Source organism: Sardina pilchardus, chromosome 17, assembly GCF_963854185.1.
Source record: "Sardina pilchardus chromosome 17, fSarPil1.1, whole genome shotgun sequence".
In the NCBI taxonomy this organism is placed as follows: Eukaryota; Metazoa; Chordata; class Actinopteri; order Clupeiformes; family Clupeidae; genus Sardina; species Sardina pilchardus.
In genome coordinates this window covers 18597888-18612887 of record NC_085010.1, presented here as the reverse complement: position 1 = coordinate 18612887, position 15000 = coordinate 18597888, and the positions used below count along the sequence as shown (strand labels likewise).

The window sequence follows — 15000 nt, the reverse complement described above, 5'->3', positions numbered from 1 at the left end:
CTTTTTAAACAAAGATCTGAAGCCTTGAAGTGAACTTTAGATGAAGTTGTCTACCTAATCATCTACTGACCAACGACTGGATCGCCTGAGCCCGCCACTGCATGACAACGAGATCCGTGCATTAACACAGACGTACAGTGAGAGCCAATCTGACTGCCTCAAAACGAAAGTGTTTAATTTATTAACCAACAGCTGATCTACTTAACTGATTAATGGACACACATTTCCACAAAAAAATCAGTGACAGATTGACATAAACAACATTTTCCATGAACATTAACATGACCTTGATTAGCATAATACTTTGAGGCAGTCATGATAGACAGCTGGTGTGTGTGTGTGTGTGTGTATGGTAATGGAAGAAAGTCCAGAGCCTTTTTTAGTCCCAGTCTGTCCCTGGTCTGGGCACACCGTCACTGTCCAGCAGGCCACAGTGAACGAACAGCATCTTCTTATGACTCCACCCCAGACGAGTTAATGAATTTCTTTCATCCCTTCTGCCAATTGACTGGCATCTTTGACTCTGTACCCCCATCCCCCCCCCCCCCCCCCCCCGGGACACACATGCAACCTCAAGCTAAATCATGTCTGATGACATCACCAGAATAGTCAGAAGAGCCTCCATGAAGGCTGAAAGAGAACGATAGAAAGTTTAATGCAGCCCGCTATCCATGCACGGCCCTCCGGCCAATTTTCAAGACCCAATGTGGCCCTTGAGCCAAAAAGTTTGGACACCCCTGTTCTAGAGAGTCTAGAGCGTTGACTGGCCATCTTGGGTACTGCTCTTAAATGGCTCACCTCCTTCCTAGAGAGAAGAACTTTTTCAGTTCATCATTTCCCCCTACTCTCCTATCATAATGGTGTTCCACAGGGATCGGCCCTTAGTTGTACTTATTTATTTAATCATTTATTTATGTATACCGTACGTATTTTTTACTCCCAAAGTTACCCCTTAGCTATATTCTTGAAAAGAACAATCCTATTACTGCAACGCTGATGACACATAGCTGTACCTCCTACTGAAAGCTAGCGCTAGCTAGCAATTCAACAATGGATTCAATGAGCTAGACTCTAGCTCATTGAATCCATTGTTGAATTGAAATGTTCACTTTTGGTTCACAAGAAGTTGTAGATAGTGTAGTATAAAAACTTGAGCCACTTGCAAGCTAAGGGAAATCTTACATGAACATTTTTTTCATTTTATTTGTCTCTGATATTAAACTAATTAATCATTTTACCACCTTAAAATTTTAAACAAAACCAAACCCATGTTTTTTTTGAGACTTTGAGATATTCACCCAGGCTTTCATCTTATCTCGCCTTGATTATTGCAAAGCTCTGTATTTTGATGAAAGTCAGTCCACTCTGTCTCACCTTCAGATGGTGCAAAATTCAACCACATGCCTGCTAACCAGATCTAAAAAAACATTGCACCATATCACTCTGAGTATATTCATGTGTATTTCTTTTGTTTGTTTTATTTTTGTTTTCTGCTGTTTTGATTTTGTGCTTTATTGCATTTGTGTACTTTCATTGATTTTTTTAATTGATTTCTGTCATTATGACTATTCAGTAGTACTGCAACCATTACAGGTGTGCGATAAACAGTAACACTGCATTTTAAATATGAGTTAGTCACAGCGGCACAACATGTGAGGGAGGTTGACACGGACCTGCTCGTAAAACTCATTCACGATGCCCTCGGTCCACTGGAGGTGCAGGTCTTTGCATTTGAGCGGCCCGTTGATGTCGGCCAGCTTGATGCACATCTGGCATACCAGGAGCCGGTCGTTCTCGTTAGACCAGTCGATTCCTGAACACCCATCATCCCCGACCTGAGAGAGACGGAGAGCCAGAGAGACAGTGTGAGAGAGACAGTGTGAGATATACAGTGTGAGATATACAGTAGTTAAGATGGAGATAGCTGAGCTCACAGAGTCAATCTAACCAGGTGAATATAGCGTCATCAACAGTGATATAAATGTGCCTATTTAATGTATAACTGATAGTATTTAACAATGGTCCCGTTAGTTTGAAATCATCTTTTTCGCAAATGGGTACATTGAAGAGTACAGCTAGAGGACAAAGGCAGGTGCCCCAGTGCAACACATGTGAGTAGTTCATCTGGAGCCCTGCTACTAGTCGGCACCGTATTGTACCATGTTGTGCTGTACAATGGCTGGCTACCTTGGCATTGAATTCTGCCAGGAAGTCAAAGTGCTTTTTCAGGTCCGTGGCGAGGATGGCTTCAATGACCAGGAAGCGAAAGCGCTTGAACTCCACATGCTGCAGGTTGGCCAGGAAGTTGTACTCGGGCCGTGACATGAAGAGGTTCCAGGCGGCCGCGGCGTGGTGGTTCTCCAGAACAGAGCGGTCATTGTAGAGCACCGCCTGCGGATGGCATCAAACAGAGAGCAAGGAAAGAGCAAAAATGAACACAACATGACATAACAAACAAACAGTTACAAAGAGAGAACATGTTAAGAATGTTTCAGAGAGAGAGTATATGATGGAGAGACATAATAGCAGGAAACGAAGAAACATAAAGGAGAGGAAATGTCAAGGGGGAGAGAAAATACAGCATTGTTAGGAAAAATAAACAGGAATGAAGGGTGTCGACAGTGAAAGAAAGGGAAATAAAAGTGGTAGAGAGGTATGTGTAGAAATGGCCTGATACAGAAAGAATCATGGGAAACATACACCATCACATGAAGCTTTTTTTTAAAAAAAAATTATAATTATTTTTTATTCTATGAAGTCAAGAGGGTCAGCACTTAACAACTGAACAGAGGGTTACAAGGGGAAAATAAATGTACATATATTTTTACTCTAAACTCCTCTCTAAACACATACATGAGAGAGAAGCGAAGAGGAAAAAGAGAAGGGGAAAAAAACATCACATGGAGCTGATGATACACCTAAGCTTTGCTTGGAGCTCAGTCTGTACTATGAAGGTATGGCTGCTGCATTAATGATATCCCCAGGGATTAGATGTTGTCATTTCTGTGACAGTGATCTCTGGTGACAGTGATCTTTGGTGCGAGTGTACTTTACATGTACCTGTGGAGCACTGGTGGCCACCAGGAAGGCGTTGGTCCTGCCTGGGTGGTCGTAGTCGTGCATGGCGGCGGCCACGTACAGAGCCATGAGCTCCAGGGCCGGGATGAGGCCCGACAGGCAGCCGTAGCCCTGCTGCGCCACCTGGTTGGTCTTGGACACCAGGAAGCCCAGGCAACTGTGGGTGATGCTACTGTCTGCGTCTGGGGATGATGAAGACATGCACATCAGCAAAGAATGGCCGTAAAGTGCAGTTGAAATAGATGGATAGATAGATAGATAGATACTTTATTGATTCCCAAGGGGAAATTCAAGGAAATTCAATTCAAATACAATGTCAAGAGTTCCTAATGTGTCCTTGTTATGTGCTTAATAACAGGTTCCTGTCACATGTACTGTACTGTATGTACAAGGAGTTCTGCATTCGTGGTCGGTGCACAAAGTTAATCATGCATATAAATATGCACAAATGTGCAAAAACAGGACTTATTACTGTAATTTATTCATGACTAAATAGATAGGACTATTCAGTATAGGTGATTACAGTTCTCAGTCAATGTGTGTCCATAAACTATCTGGAAAACAATGGAGAAATACCAATGTCCTCCCTGGACATGACCACGCCTGGACTCACCGTCACTGCCTGAGCCTTCCTGATTGGCCAGACGGGGTAGGCCAGGCACCGGTTGTGTGGTGAGGTACCAGACCGCATGCAGCACGTCAGTGGCATGGATTCTGTTATGATCTGAAGTGAGGTAAGAGAGGGTGCAATACCATGAGTCTCTGTTAGAGGGCAGCACTGCTGTGCGTCGTCGTGTGTGACAGCAGAAATGTGGTTGAGTGAACGTGTCGAAGAGCACTAGATCCCCCTTGTGCTTGCTCATAGTTAGTGTTAGTTAATGCTGGACATGCAAGGGCCTTCAGCAATTGACTTTCTTCTGAAGAAACTACTACTTTTATTATCACTAGATGCTGCGTTGCGTACATGTGCATCTCCATCCTTTTAAGATGACTTTAGAAATTATGTGTCCAATGTGAGCGTACCGTAGTTCAAAAATCAACTTGGGGAATTGAATGAAAATAGCTACAAGTTAATAATAAACAATTTCCTTAGCATTTACATGAGCCATGATTGCGACCACACATACATCACAGCAAATCCCTGTTTTCTCATTCAGACTTACATGGGATGTCCCTGTATCCATTCTCCAAAGCGTGAAAATAATTCATGAATTCCCTGACAGGAATCTTGAATGTCTCAAAGAGTCCTGTGTCTTCAAAAAGCCTGTAAGTGACCTGAGGCACACACCAGATCTAAATTAGCATTTCAGACATATTTACATTGGTATCATAAATATAGATATAATATATTTCCACATATATATATAATTCATGTTTAGGTCAACAAATGCAAACAGGGTTCCTTTCATTAATGTTGTGCATCTAATGTGTGTCTGAGGTAAACATGCTACGACCAACTTCAACCAGCAGATGGTAGTACAGCTCCAAAGCAGACACCCAAGTCTTCCACAGTTGAGAAGCCCCCTTCTAACTTCTTTTTTTTTTTTAAGTATATATACTTTTTAAAGAATATTTTTTGGGGCTTTTTTGCCTTTATTTGTAGAGGACCGTGAAGGGTGAGACAGGAAGTAAGTGGGAGAGAGAGATGGGGTGGGACTGGGAAATGACCGCAGGCCGGACTTGAACCTGGGTCCCCGTGGGCACTCGGACCCGTATGTGGTATGAGCGCTGTAGCCTGCTGCGCCACAGTGCTCCCCAAGCCCCCTTCTAACTTCTTACCTGACTGAGGATCCGGCCGCACTTGCCCTCGGTCCTCTCCACCAGGTTAAAGATGGGGAAGTTCCAGTTGTTGATCTGGCTCATCAGCGGCTCCAGGCCCTCCATGACCAGCGGCTCCGGGGCCAGGATGGCCTTATCCTGACCGCATCAAAGCCAGACAAGGTAGCCAGTAAGTGGACGAGGCAGGCAGGCAGGCACGAAGTGGAAAAAAAAAGACAGCGCGGGATTCTGACATTATTTGGACACTTAAGTAGCAGGAAATTGACCCACCTCGGGTGAAAGCAGGGGGTGGAGGGCCAGGCTCTCGGCCGGGTACATCCTGCACCCCTGCTGCTGTTGCTGCGCTTCGGGCGCCTTTCGGTGCCCTTCGCCGTCGTCTTCGTTCTGTGCAAAATCGCTGCTGTCACTGTGGTTGGTCTCGTAGGTGCTGTCGTAGTCGGACGAAGCCAGCACTGGATCATCTAAAGAACAAAATAAACAGCAGTGATCAGCGCAGTGTATTACCTGCGTTATGCTACCGTACATTACTGTAGGCACTCCAGACAACTCCACACAGCATCATACAGTATCTACACACTGGGTGAGGATAACAGATATGGGCTGATGGACAGCGAGTCCTACTCCTACCTATCAGCGGAACCCTGTCCCCTCGGTCCATAGAGCCTTCTCCATGGGCGAGTTTATTGTAGGGTCTCCCACAGCTGCAGAACATATAATACAATATTGTCAATATATTGCTTTAATATACTGTATCTTCAACATATTTGTTTATATCAATCCACCAATCAGTCAATACTGATGCAGTGGCAAAAGGTACATACTGTACATTATGTAAGAGCAGGGCTGTACGCTTAGCTTTTTCACTAAGAGCATAAAGAGTCCGAAAGTGTCTGCATTTGTTGTATGGAATCAAAGAACGAGAAACACATTTGATTGTACTGTACGTATGATTCATCTGTATGTTTCATCAGGGGGACAGTGCTGCTCCACCGCTGCGTACTGTACTGTACTGACCACACCCCGCTTGCCCTCTACGAGTGACTAACGCCTGACAATATTCTCTCTCTCCTCTCTCTCTCTCTCTCTCTCCCTCTCTCTCTCTCTCTCTCTCTCTCCCTCTCCTCTCTCTCTCTCTCACAGGAGGGCCCTGGCCCCGTCCATTCTCTCTGGCTCCACGCCGGCGTCCATCTCGCTCAGCCCTCCGAGCGTGAATCAGCCAGGCAGACAGGACCCAATCAAACCCCTTCCCTTCCCTTCCCTTCCCTTCCCCTGCCTCCGTGTTCATTATGGCCAAGGGCAGCACGACCCCCCATGCCCATCTCCCCAGCGCACACATGGACACACAGAGTGAGTGAGCGAGAGAGAGAGAGAGACAGAGAGAGAGAGGGAGAGAGAGAGAGAGAGTGACAGAGTGAACGAAAGAGAGAGAGAAAGAGAGAGAGAGTGAGTGAGCGAGAGAGAAAGAGAGAGACAGAGAGAGAGAGTGACAGAGTGAACGAAAGAGAGAGACAGAGAGAGGGAGTGCTCTCTGGAAAGAGAGGAGCAAACTGAGAGAGAGAGAGAAAGAGAAAGAGAGAGAGAGAGAGAGAGAGACAACACAGCAAAGCACAGCGGCTCCAGGCAACTGAGAATGTTTGGAGAAATAACGCCAGCACGTGTAGCAGGGCCTGTTTTCGGAGACGAACAGCGCAGTAAGGTGTATTTATTTAACAATGTTGTTGACCCTCATAAGACTTCTGGATAATAACAGGTTAGTCATTCATGATTAGTGAGCTGCACTCAAGCCAGGACAGAGGAACACTGATAAACAGATAAACAGATAAACAGAGGGACAGAGAGAAAGATATGTGCCTAGGTTCACTTCTAACCTCTCCACAATGCATCAGGCAGCATGGCCTTTCTCTGGACACAGAGACGAGATGCTTAAAGTGTAAGTTTGGCGGAAATTGAAAATAAAGCTATTTTCTGAATGAAAATACATCAACTAAGCCGTGGAGGAAGTAATTTTCGCTCATCACGCAGTACAGAGCTAGCACGGGCAGGACCGACAGCCCAAAATCGCAAACAGTGGGTGTGGATGGGGATTGGAGCCACACGCTTTCAAAATCGCATTTTTAAACCACTAACAGTGCTCAAAACAGCGCCAAACCTCATCAGTAGCTTGCTCTAGGTGTCTACACATAAAACGAAGCACCAATCAGTCTGTAAACTTTGGAATAGTCAGTATACACGTAGAATCAATTCGAGACCGCAACACCCCATCTAAAGCACATACATGTCTCGCGAGATCTCACACGAGAGGTCGTGGACTTTCCTTCGTTAGGAGCTGGAAGGGGTTATATTCATAACAGTCTTCTTTTATAAACGTCGGGTTCATGAGCCAAGTTGTTGGTGCTTCGTTTTATGTGTAGACACCTAGAGCAAGCTTCTGACGAGGTTTGGCGCTGTTTTGAGCAATGTTAGTGGTTTAAAAATGCGATTTTGACTACCTGTAGGAATAGGTCCCGTGCTTCCGTGTGAGATCTCGCGAGACATTTCTGTGCTTCAGATGGAATTGCGGTATCGAATTGATTCTACGTGTATACTGACTATTCCAAAGTTTACAGACTATTTGGTGCTTCGTTTTATGTGTAGACACCTAGAGCAAGCTACTGATGAGGTTTGGCGCTGTTTTGAGCAATGTTAGTGGTTTAAAAATGCGATTTTGAAAGCGTGTGGCTCCAATCCCCATCCACACCCACTGTTTACGATTTTGGGCTGTCGTTCCTGCCCGTGCTAGCTCTGTACTGCGTGATGAGCGAAAATTACTTCCTCCACGGCTTAGTTGATGTATTATCATTCAGAAAATAGCTTTATTTTCAATTTCCGCCAAACTTACACTTTAACTTACAGGACTTCAGACTGGACAAAAGGTGCTGCAACTGAGTACAGAGCAAAGGCTCTGAATACTGAATACAGAATTTAGTCTGAATACTGAATGTCAATGTGATATATACTTTTTCCCTTTTTAATTGATTTGCAAAAAAAATGAATGTAAATGATTTATGACTGAATATTTTATTGAATGCACCAATGCCAACACACACAAACAAAAACAGAGTATCCCTGCAAGAGCCTGACTGGCCTCCATATGTCTTGTTAGGGGTCAAAACACCATGTGCCAGACACAGAAATATTTCACAAAACAAACTGCACTGTCCACTACTGCACTCACTGTCATGTACTGTATGTCCATCTAGACGCACGTATAGCCTATTAGCTCAATGCTTCCTCCGTTTCGAGTCTAATTGTGTTCCAAAACAACAAGGAGTCGCTGCCGCGTTGTTTATCTTTGGAGCAGCACCCCACTCAGAGAGATAATTGCGGCGCAGGGACGTGGAACACTATTCCACTAATCTCTACACGGTGTGTGTCATTCATTTGCTAATCGACACGTTTGACTCAGCTCTTGGCATCTCTCAGCACATCCACTCCCACACAGACATCACACACACACACACACACACACACACACACACACACACACACACACACCAACCAGATACTGTTGGTGGAGTTCATCCAAAGGGTTTCCCTGAATTGTGTGAGAACAAGTGCGCAGGCAAATGTACAGTACGTGTGTGTTCATATAAATGTCTGTTTACAAATGTGCATAGCAGGGGATTTCGGATATTGACCTAGAGTGCCGTTTTGGATGAAAGTGCATGCGTGTGTGTGTGTGTGTGTGTGTGTGTGTGTGTGTGTGTATGTGAGAGAGAGAGAGAGAGAGAGAGAGAGAGAGAGAGAAAAGAGAGATAGAGAAAAAAGAGAGATGGAGTAAAGGAAACAGTCAGAGTGGTACAGAGAGAGAGAGAGAGTGTGTGTGTGTGTGTGTATGCAGTATATGTGTGCTGTATCACCTGCTACAGAGTGGCGGTGGGCCCCACTGCGGGGTGGTGGAGCTGGGGGCACTCTGGCTGTGTGTTAAGGCTCTGTGCGGGGCCCTCTTGGGCCCCAGCTCCCCCGGGGGGGCGGCACACTCGGGCAGCTCCATGGACGGGGTCTTGGCAGTGGGGCTGCTCACCGGGGTGCCCGGCGTTGGGGGGGAGTGGCACGGAGACGCCAGGGGCGAGATGTTGGAGGGAGGGTAACCTGCCGAGGAGAGGAGAGGGGGTGAGCTTTATTAGATTTTTATTGGACTTCTATCTATCTGTGTCTCTCTCTCTCTCTCTCTCTCTCTCTCTCTCTCTCTCTCTCTATTTTTTATTTCTCTGTCGTTCTCTCACCCATCTCTCTCTTTCTTCCTTTCATTCTTTCACTCACTGACACACGCAGACACACACTTCAGGAGATCACTTCACTCTCATGCCTTTGTGTCCGAATTTGAAGTTGTGACTCTCTGTGTGTGTGTGTGTGTGTGTGTGTGTGTGCGTGCGTGTGTGTGTGTGTGTGTTTGTGTTGTCTGTGTGACATGAATGAGGCATATGAAGAGAGAGGCAGTGCTATATGTGAAGAGAACAAATGTACACATGCACACACACACACACACACACACACACACACACACACACACAGAGAGCATGTACCTGGTCTGTTTAGCCTCTTGTTGTACAAATGATTGGAGGCTGAGGGAGCATAGGAGGCAGACATGGACCTGCTCTTAGAGATGGTCAGCATGACGGAGCTGTTCCATGACTCATTGTTCACCATACTGCAAAACACACACACACACACGCACACACACACACACACACACACGCACACACACACACACACACACACACACACACACACACACACACACACACACATACACACACACACACACACACACACACACACACACACACACACACACACAAACACACACACACACGCACACAGACACACACACATGGAGGTCTGACTCACTGGTACATATCAGCAAAAGTCATAAGCACAGTGGCTTATGTAGAATTTATATGTTACGCAACACAACATAACAACTTTTCTTTTATATTCTTTTCTCTTCTTTCCCTCTCTCTTTCCCTCTCTCTTTCCCTCTCTCTTTCCCTCCGCTCCGAAGTGAACTGGAGAATCTCAAGGCTCGGATCCCTCCTGCTGCGAGAACAAACCAAAGACATCCATTAAAGGCTTTCCAGCCGATTGATTCGGGGGGACTTCTAAAGGCTAGGCCCAATTCGTAGCAACAACTGGCAGCTCCCTACCAGCATGTGATCCAGCGTGTCTGTGTGTGTGTGTGTATGTGTGTGTGTGCGTGCGTGCGTGTGAGGGAGAGAAAGCTTTACACACTGGGCCGGGCCACAATCTAAACACAGGACCCGACTTTTTGCGCGTCTCCAGGAAACAGACGTAAGCCCTCGTCTCCAGACCCCAGATAGCCATCTGAGCCTGAGAGGCGGGGGTGGTTTAGAGGGTCTGTGTGTGTGTGTGTGTGTGTGTGTCTGTGTCTGTCTGTCTGTGTGTGTGTGTCTGTGTGTGTCCGGTGTGTGTGTGTGTGTGTGTGTGTGTGTGTGTGTGTGTGTGTGTGTGTTTGTGTGTTTGTGTGTGTGTGTGTGTGTGTGTGTGTGTCTGTCTGTCTGTGTGTGTCTGTGTGTGTCTGTGTGTGTGTGTGTGTGTGTGTGTGTGTCTGTGTGTGTGTCTGTGCATGTGTGTGTGAGTGGGGGGGATTAATGGGTGAACTTCAGCCTCAGTCCATAACTCAGACCCCATTGTATAAAGACACAAAGAGTAAGTGAGGGGTGTGTGTGTGCATGTGTGTGTATGGAGGGGGGGCTAAAATGTTCTAAGATGGAAGCAATAATAAAAACATAATCAAACTTTAAAAAATGGCGGCCCAAGACAGGAGGCGAAGGAGAGTTCACACGCACAGCGCGGCCAACACGAAGACCCGATACAGATCTGGCGCCACTTTGAGAAAAGGGGGGATGCTTTTAGAAAGAGAGAAAAATGACAAACAAAAACCGACCAAACGGCTCACACTAGCAACTTTCCCTTAAGTAATCTCCATTAAAGCCTAAAGGGGCTATCCATTTTGTTCCCCCGTCTTGCGAACGCTCCCATCCGCGGGCTTTCGGCATCGGGTTGATGTTTCACTTTTCCGCAGGACAGAGCGGAGCAGAGGGATTTGGGAAGTGGATCAGCTACAAAGAGAACGCCTGCGACCGGAGTCGCCGGTCACAGGCGCTGTATCCACCGATCTGGTTTCCTCATTCCCACTATATCCGGTTGAAGGCTTTTAATTTCATGTGCGGAGAAAGCAATAAGGGGACGCGTGAACGGTTTTCATCTCACCGAGACTTCACTAACGACTGCTATTGCTTTGATGCCTGACGCATTTTTTTCCTATTGACTTTGGAAAGGCCCAACGTTCTACTTACAGTACTCAGATCATCTTACAATAGTCCATCTAAATGCTTCTTCAATTTTTGGAACCTTTTGTGTGTAATATCATCTCCAACCAGCACATAAAGTACTCTTACACTTCCTTATCCCCCACATTTCTCTCTCTCTCAATTCAATTCAATTCAATTCAATTCAATGGCTTTATTGACATGACAAATAAACATTGTGTTGTTTTGCATATTGGAGCATATAAAGAGTATACAGGAAATGTGTCAGAAAAGAAAAAAATAGATACATAGATAAATAAATAAATAAATAATAAATACATAGATAAATAAATAAATAAATAATAAATACATAAATAATGAATAATAATAATAAATTAATAAAAGGATACTAGGCATAAAGGAATAATAAATAGATAAGAGTCGGGTAGAGAGGAGAAGTAGAGGGAAGAACAACTCTCTCTCTCTCTCTCTCTCTCCACAATTTCATTGGGCAGTTTATCTCACAGATAGCAGATAAGAGGGTTGGCGCGCCGCGCGGGAGGGAGGGTGAGCGTTACCTGCTGGCGGGGCCGTCATGGGTGGGCTTGATGCTGGCGCTGCGGTCGCGGCGCACCGGGCCGGGCTCGATGGTGGGCAGCCCCGTGGCGGAGGTGGTGGTGGTCCAGGTGGAGGAGATCCTCCGCAGCAGGCCAGGGGGCAGCGACCGCCTCAGACGCTGCAAAACAGGAAGAGAGCCGTCAGACGAGCGTCCCCCGAGAAGCATATGGCTGACAGAGCACTTGAACTCTAATGCACTTTAAGGGTTTTTTTTGAAGATGTATATATTTGGAAGTACATTAAACGTAACAAATGGGCTTGTTTTTCGCAAGAGAGGAGATATTGTGTAAGCAAATGCATGGGAAAATCTGAACCTGATTTAATGAATCATACATAACCAAGTCTGTGACATTAAAATGTCATTAATACAAAAACGTTTATTCATTTTTCATTTTATGAAATACTCAATTCATTAGTTCATTTAAATAATTGTGCCATCAACAACAACAAAGATGCTTTTACAAAGATTCCTTAAATATACTTCCTATTTATGGGACCAATGATACGGACTATTGGTACTTCAGACAATGAAGTGTGACTCTCAAAGCTGCTAACATCAAGAACTTTAGCCCAAAAAAAAGCTATTGGTATGTGACTAGATTGATTTTTGTGCTGTAGCAAGAAGCCTTTTATGACACCAATGTTTTCTAGTATCTATATTGTGTGCTGCTATGGCTATATAAGGAGAGAGACAGAGTGAGAGAGAAAGGGCATGAGGAAGATAGAGATAGAGAAAGAGGGAGAAAGAGAGAGAAAAGAGGGGGAAGGGGTGTGTGTGTGTGTGTGTGTGTGTGTGTGTGTGTGTGAAGTGAGGGCTAAAAGGGAATGTGTTGCCGGGCAGAACATCAGGGAGCAGCTGATCCTGATGCTTCTCCAGAAGGGAATCCTGCGCTGGCGCTGGGAAACGGGGACGGAGCAGATGGAGGCACCCTGGAGGAATGGAACGTCCTCCGCATGCTCTCCGTCTGCCCCTGTCCTCCTACCCCTCCCTCCACACCGCCCCTCCGAGCCTGGGGGCGGGGGGGGGGGGGGAGGGGGGAGCGAGCAGGACAGTGCCGGAAAGATCCGGCACACCACTCTCTCTCACCGCTCATGGGCCTGAGACATCAAGACATCGCCTCTAAGAGGCCCGCGTCTGGTTGTGTCCTTCTGTGTCGCTTTTTTGAAGTGGTCATTTTCTCCCTTCATTGGGTCACCTCGGGAAGTGACCACGACGGAGGCTAAAAGTCCGCTGACAGCCACATGAATGTTTCAGGCCTCCTCCCAGGCATGCTCGGGGGCCTCGGAGGCAAACCTCGCACAGCACTCTCATCCATCTCCCACCCACACCAGGCTGGGACCACCGCTTCTCCACTCTTCCTCCATCCCTCCCTCCCTCCCTCCCTCCCTCCATCCCTCCCTCTCTCCATCCCTCCCTCTCTCCTTCACTTCTTCCCACCAACGAAGGACAAATGGACGGAGGGTCCTGCCTGCCTGCCTGCTTTGCTGTTGCTTCCTGGGCCGAGGGTGGTGGGACACACTCCCATGTTTATCCAGGGATCCACGGCCTTGTACCAGTGGCTTCCGCCGGCCTCTCCTGAAAGCCCACTTCCACACGTCGACGAGCTGCTCCCGGCAAGCCGGCCCCGCCGAGCATTAATCCAATTCAAACACTGCCAGCCTAAAGAGGGCTTAAGGAGGAGAGACGTGGGCCCCCTCCAAATGTCTGATACTGTAGATCTGAACACGAGTTCTCTCTTTTTCTTTCTCTCCCTCTCTCCCCCCTCCGTCTCCCTTGTTCGCGGCTGCAGACAGGCTGTCAGAGTGGGGGAGGCTCACGAGCCAGCCGGCGCTGGATGCTGGGAGGAGGAGAAGTCTGATCTGATCTGATCACAGTGCTGCCCGTCTAGCGGGAGGATTCCCTCAACTAACGGCTCAGAATTGCATCCTTAGGATGGAGCCAGTGGTCAAAATGCTGCATAGATTTTGGACAATATGCTGCATGCTCTCTTTCTCACACACACTTTCTCCCAATTTGTCGTCTCCCAAGACAATTTTTTGAAAACACTTTAACCTACAGTATAAAAGAAGACAACATGGAATACTGACTTAAAAGATTAATTTTCTTCTGATGTGAGGGAAACAAAGTGGCAGCTTTTTGCCAGAAATTAGGACATAATATTAGACTAAGTCTAACATACATTGTGACACTCGCTATGATAATTATAATTTCAATTAATTTATTACAGAAAGAATACCTGTAACGGCGATGCTGATAAATGCTGGTGAATCGCATTTCATAGTGACATTTGACCCAGTGCCGTCTGGCTACAACTACTTAGGCAGACAAGAAAGCGCTGCTTGGTCCAGGGAAAGAAACAATCCTGTTGACAGGAGTATCATTCTCAACCATTTCTGCCGTAAGGAATTTCAATTACCTACCATAGGAGTTTGTCAAGTCTATAATGTTGATTTGGCTCTTCATTGATTCACTCATCTGCCAAAATTGTTTTAAAAATATGTTGATAGCAAAAATGGTTGCAGGTGATTAATTTTGATTACTCAATCACAGAGGACGTCATTAATTAGATCATTTTTAATAAAGTTGAAAGCTCTATTATAACCCATATTAACTATAAAATGTCCCAAAGAGGCAAGTAAATTCTTTGCATTTTCAGTATGCAGTCTGTGACAAGACTTGTGTGTCAAGCATGCTCAGCATATTAGACTACTTCCAAAAACATCCACGGGCTCTAACAGCGAGGCTTTCAGTGGAAAGCCAGAGAGGAAAGGTCGCTCTCCCCGCTGTGTTTACCTAGCCCAGGTTCCCCCTCCAGCACTTAAAGACCACTCTCCCCCTCAGGAGAATGGGAGAAATCTAACAGCCATGAGCTCCACAGTTCCGGAGTCGCACTTCTTGCAGGAAGTTCAGAAGTGTTATGTCTAGTTGAACCTCTCTCAAAAAAAAGAAAAGAAAGAAAGAGTGGTAGGAAAAAGGAGAGATAGACAGAAGAAAAAAAAACAAGGAGGAAAGTTGGAAAGAGGAGCCGCTGGCAGTTCAGACCAAAAAAAAAAATCTTGAAATCTGAAATCCTAAAAAATCAGCCTCTGTGGCACACAATGTGTAGTTGTGGAAACGTCGCTGAGCCAGACACCAGCCAGAGGGCAAAACCTCTCTTCCACTGATACAGATCCGCGAGGGAAAGCAGTGTGGTGTATGTGTGTAAGTGCTGCT

General features: G+C 46.1%; 1 protein-coding gene across 1 annotated transcript in view; it reads right to left on the bottom strand.

Annotated features, from left to right (window-relative positions):
* pde3a (phosphodiesterase 3A, cGMP-inhibited) overlaps positions 1 to 15000 on the bottom strand; it is a 78865-nt gene that overhangs the window by 3993 nt on the left and 59872 nt on the right. Inside the window, exons 4-14 of the mRNA XM_062517881.1 lie at positions 11747 to 11904; positions 9423 to 9547; positions 8757 to 8988; positions 5485 to 5558; positions 5128 to 5318; positions 4858 to 4995; positions 4242 to 4353; positions 3692 to 3802; positions 3061 to 3260; positions 2188 to 2391; positions 1674 to 1835 (exon numbers count right to left, since the gene is read on the bottom strand). Of these exons, the coding sequence (XP_062373865.1) occupies positions 1674 to 1835; positions 2188 to 2391; positions 3061 to 3260; positions 3692 to 3802; positions 4242 to 4353; positions 4858 to 4995; positions 5128 to 5318; positions 5485 to 5558; positions 8757 to 8988; positions 9423 to 9547; positions 11747 to 11904 (1707 nt within the window). The remainder of the gene's footprint in view (positions 1 to 1673; positions 1836 to 2187; positions 2392 to 3060; positions 3261 to 3691; positions 3803 to 4241; positions 4354 to 4857; positions 4996 to 5127; positions 5319 to 5484; positions 5559 to 8756; positions 8989 to 9422; positions 9548 to 11746; positions 11905 to 15000) is intronic.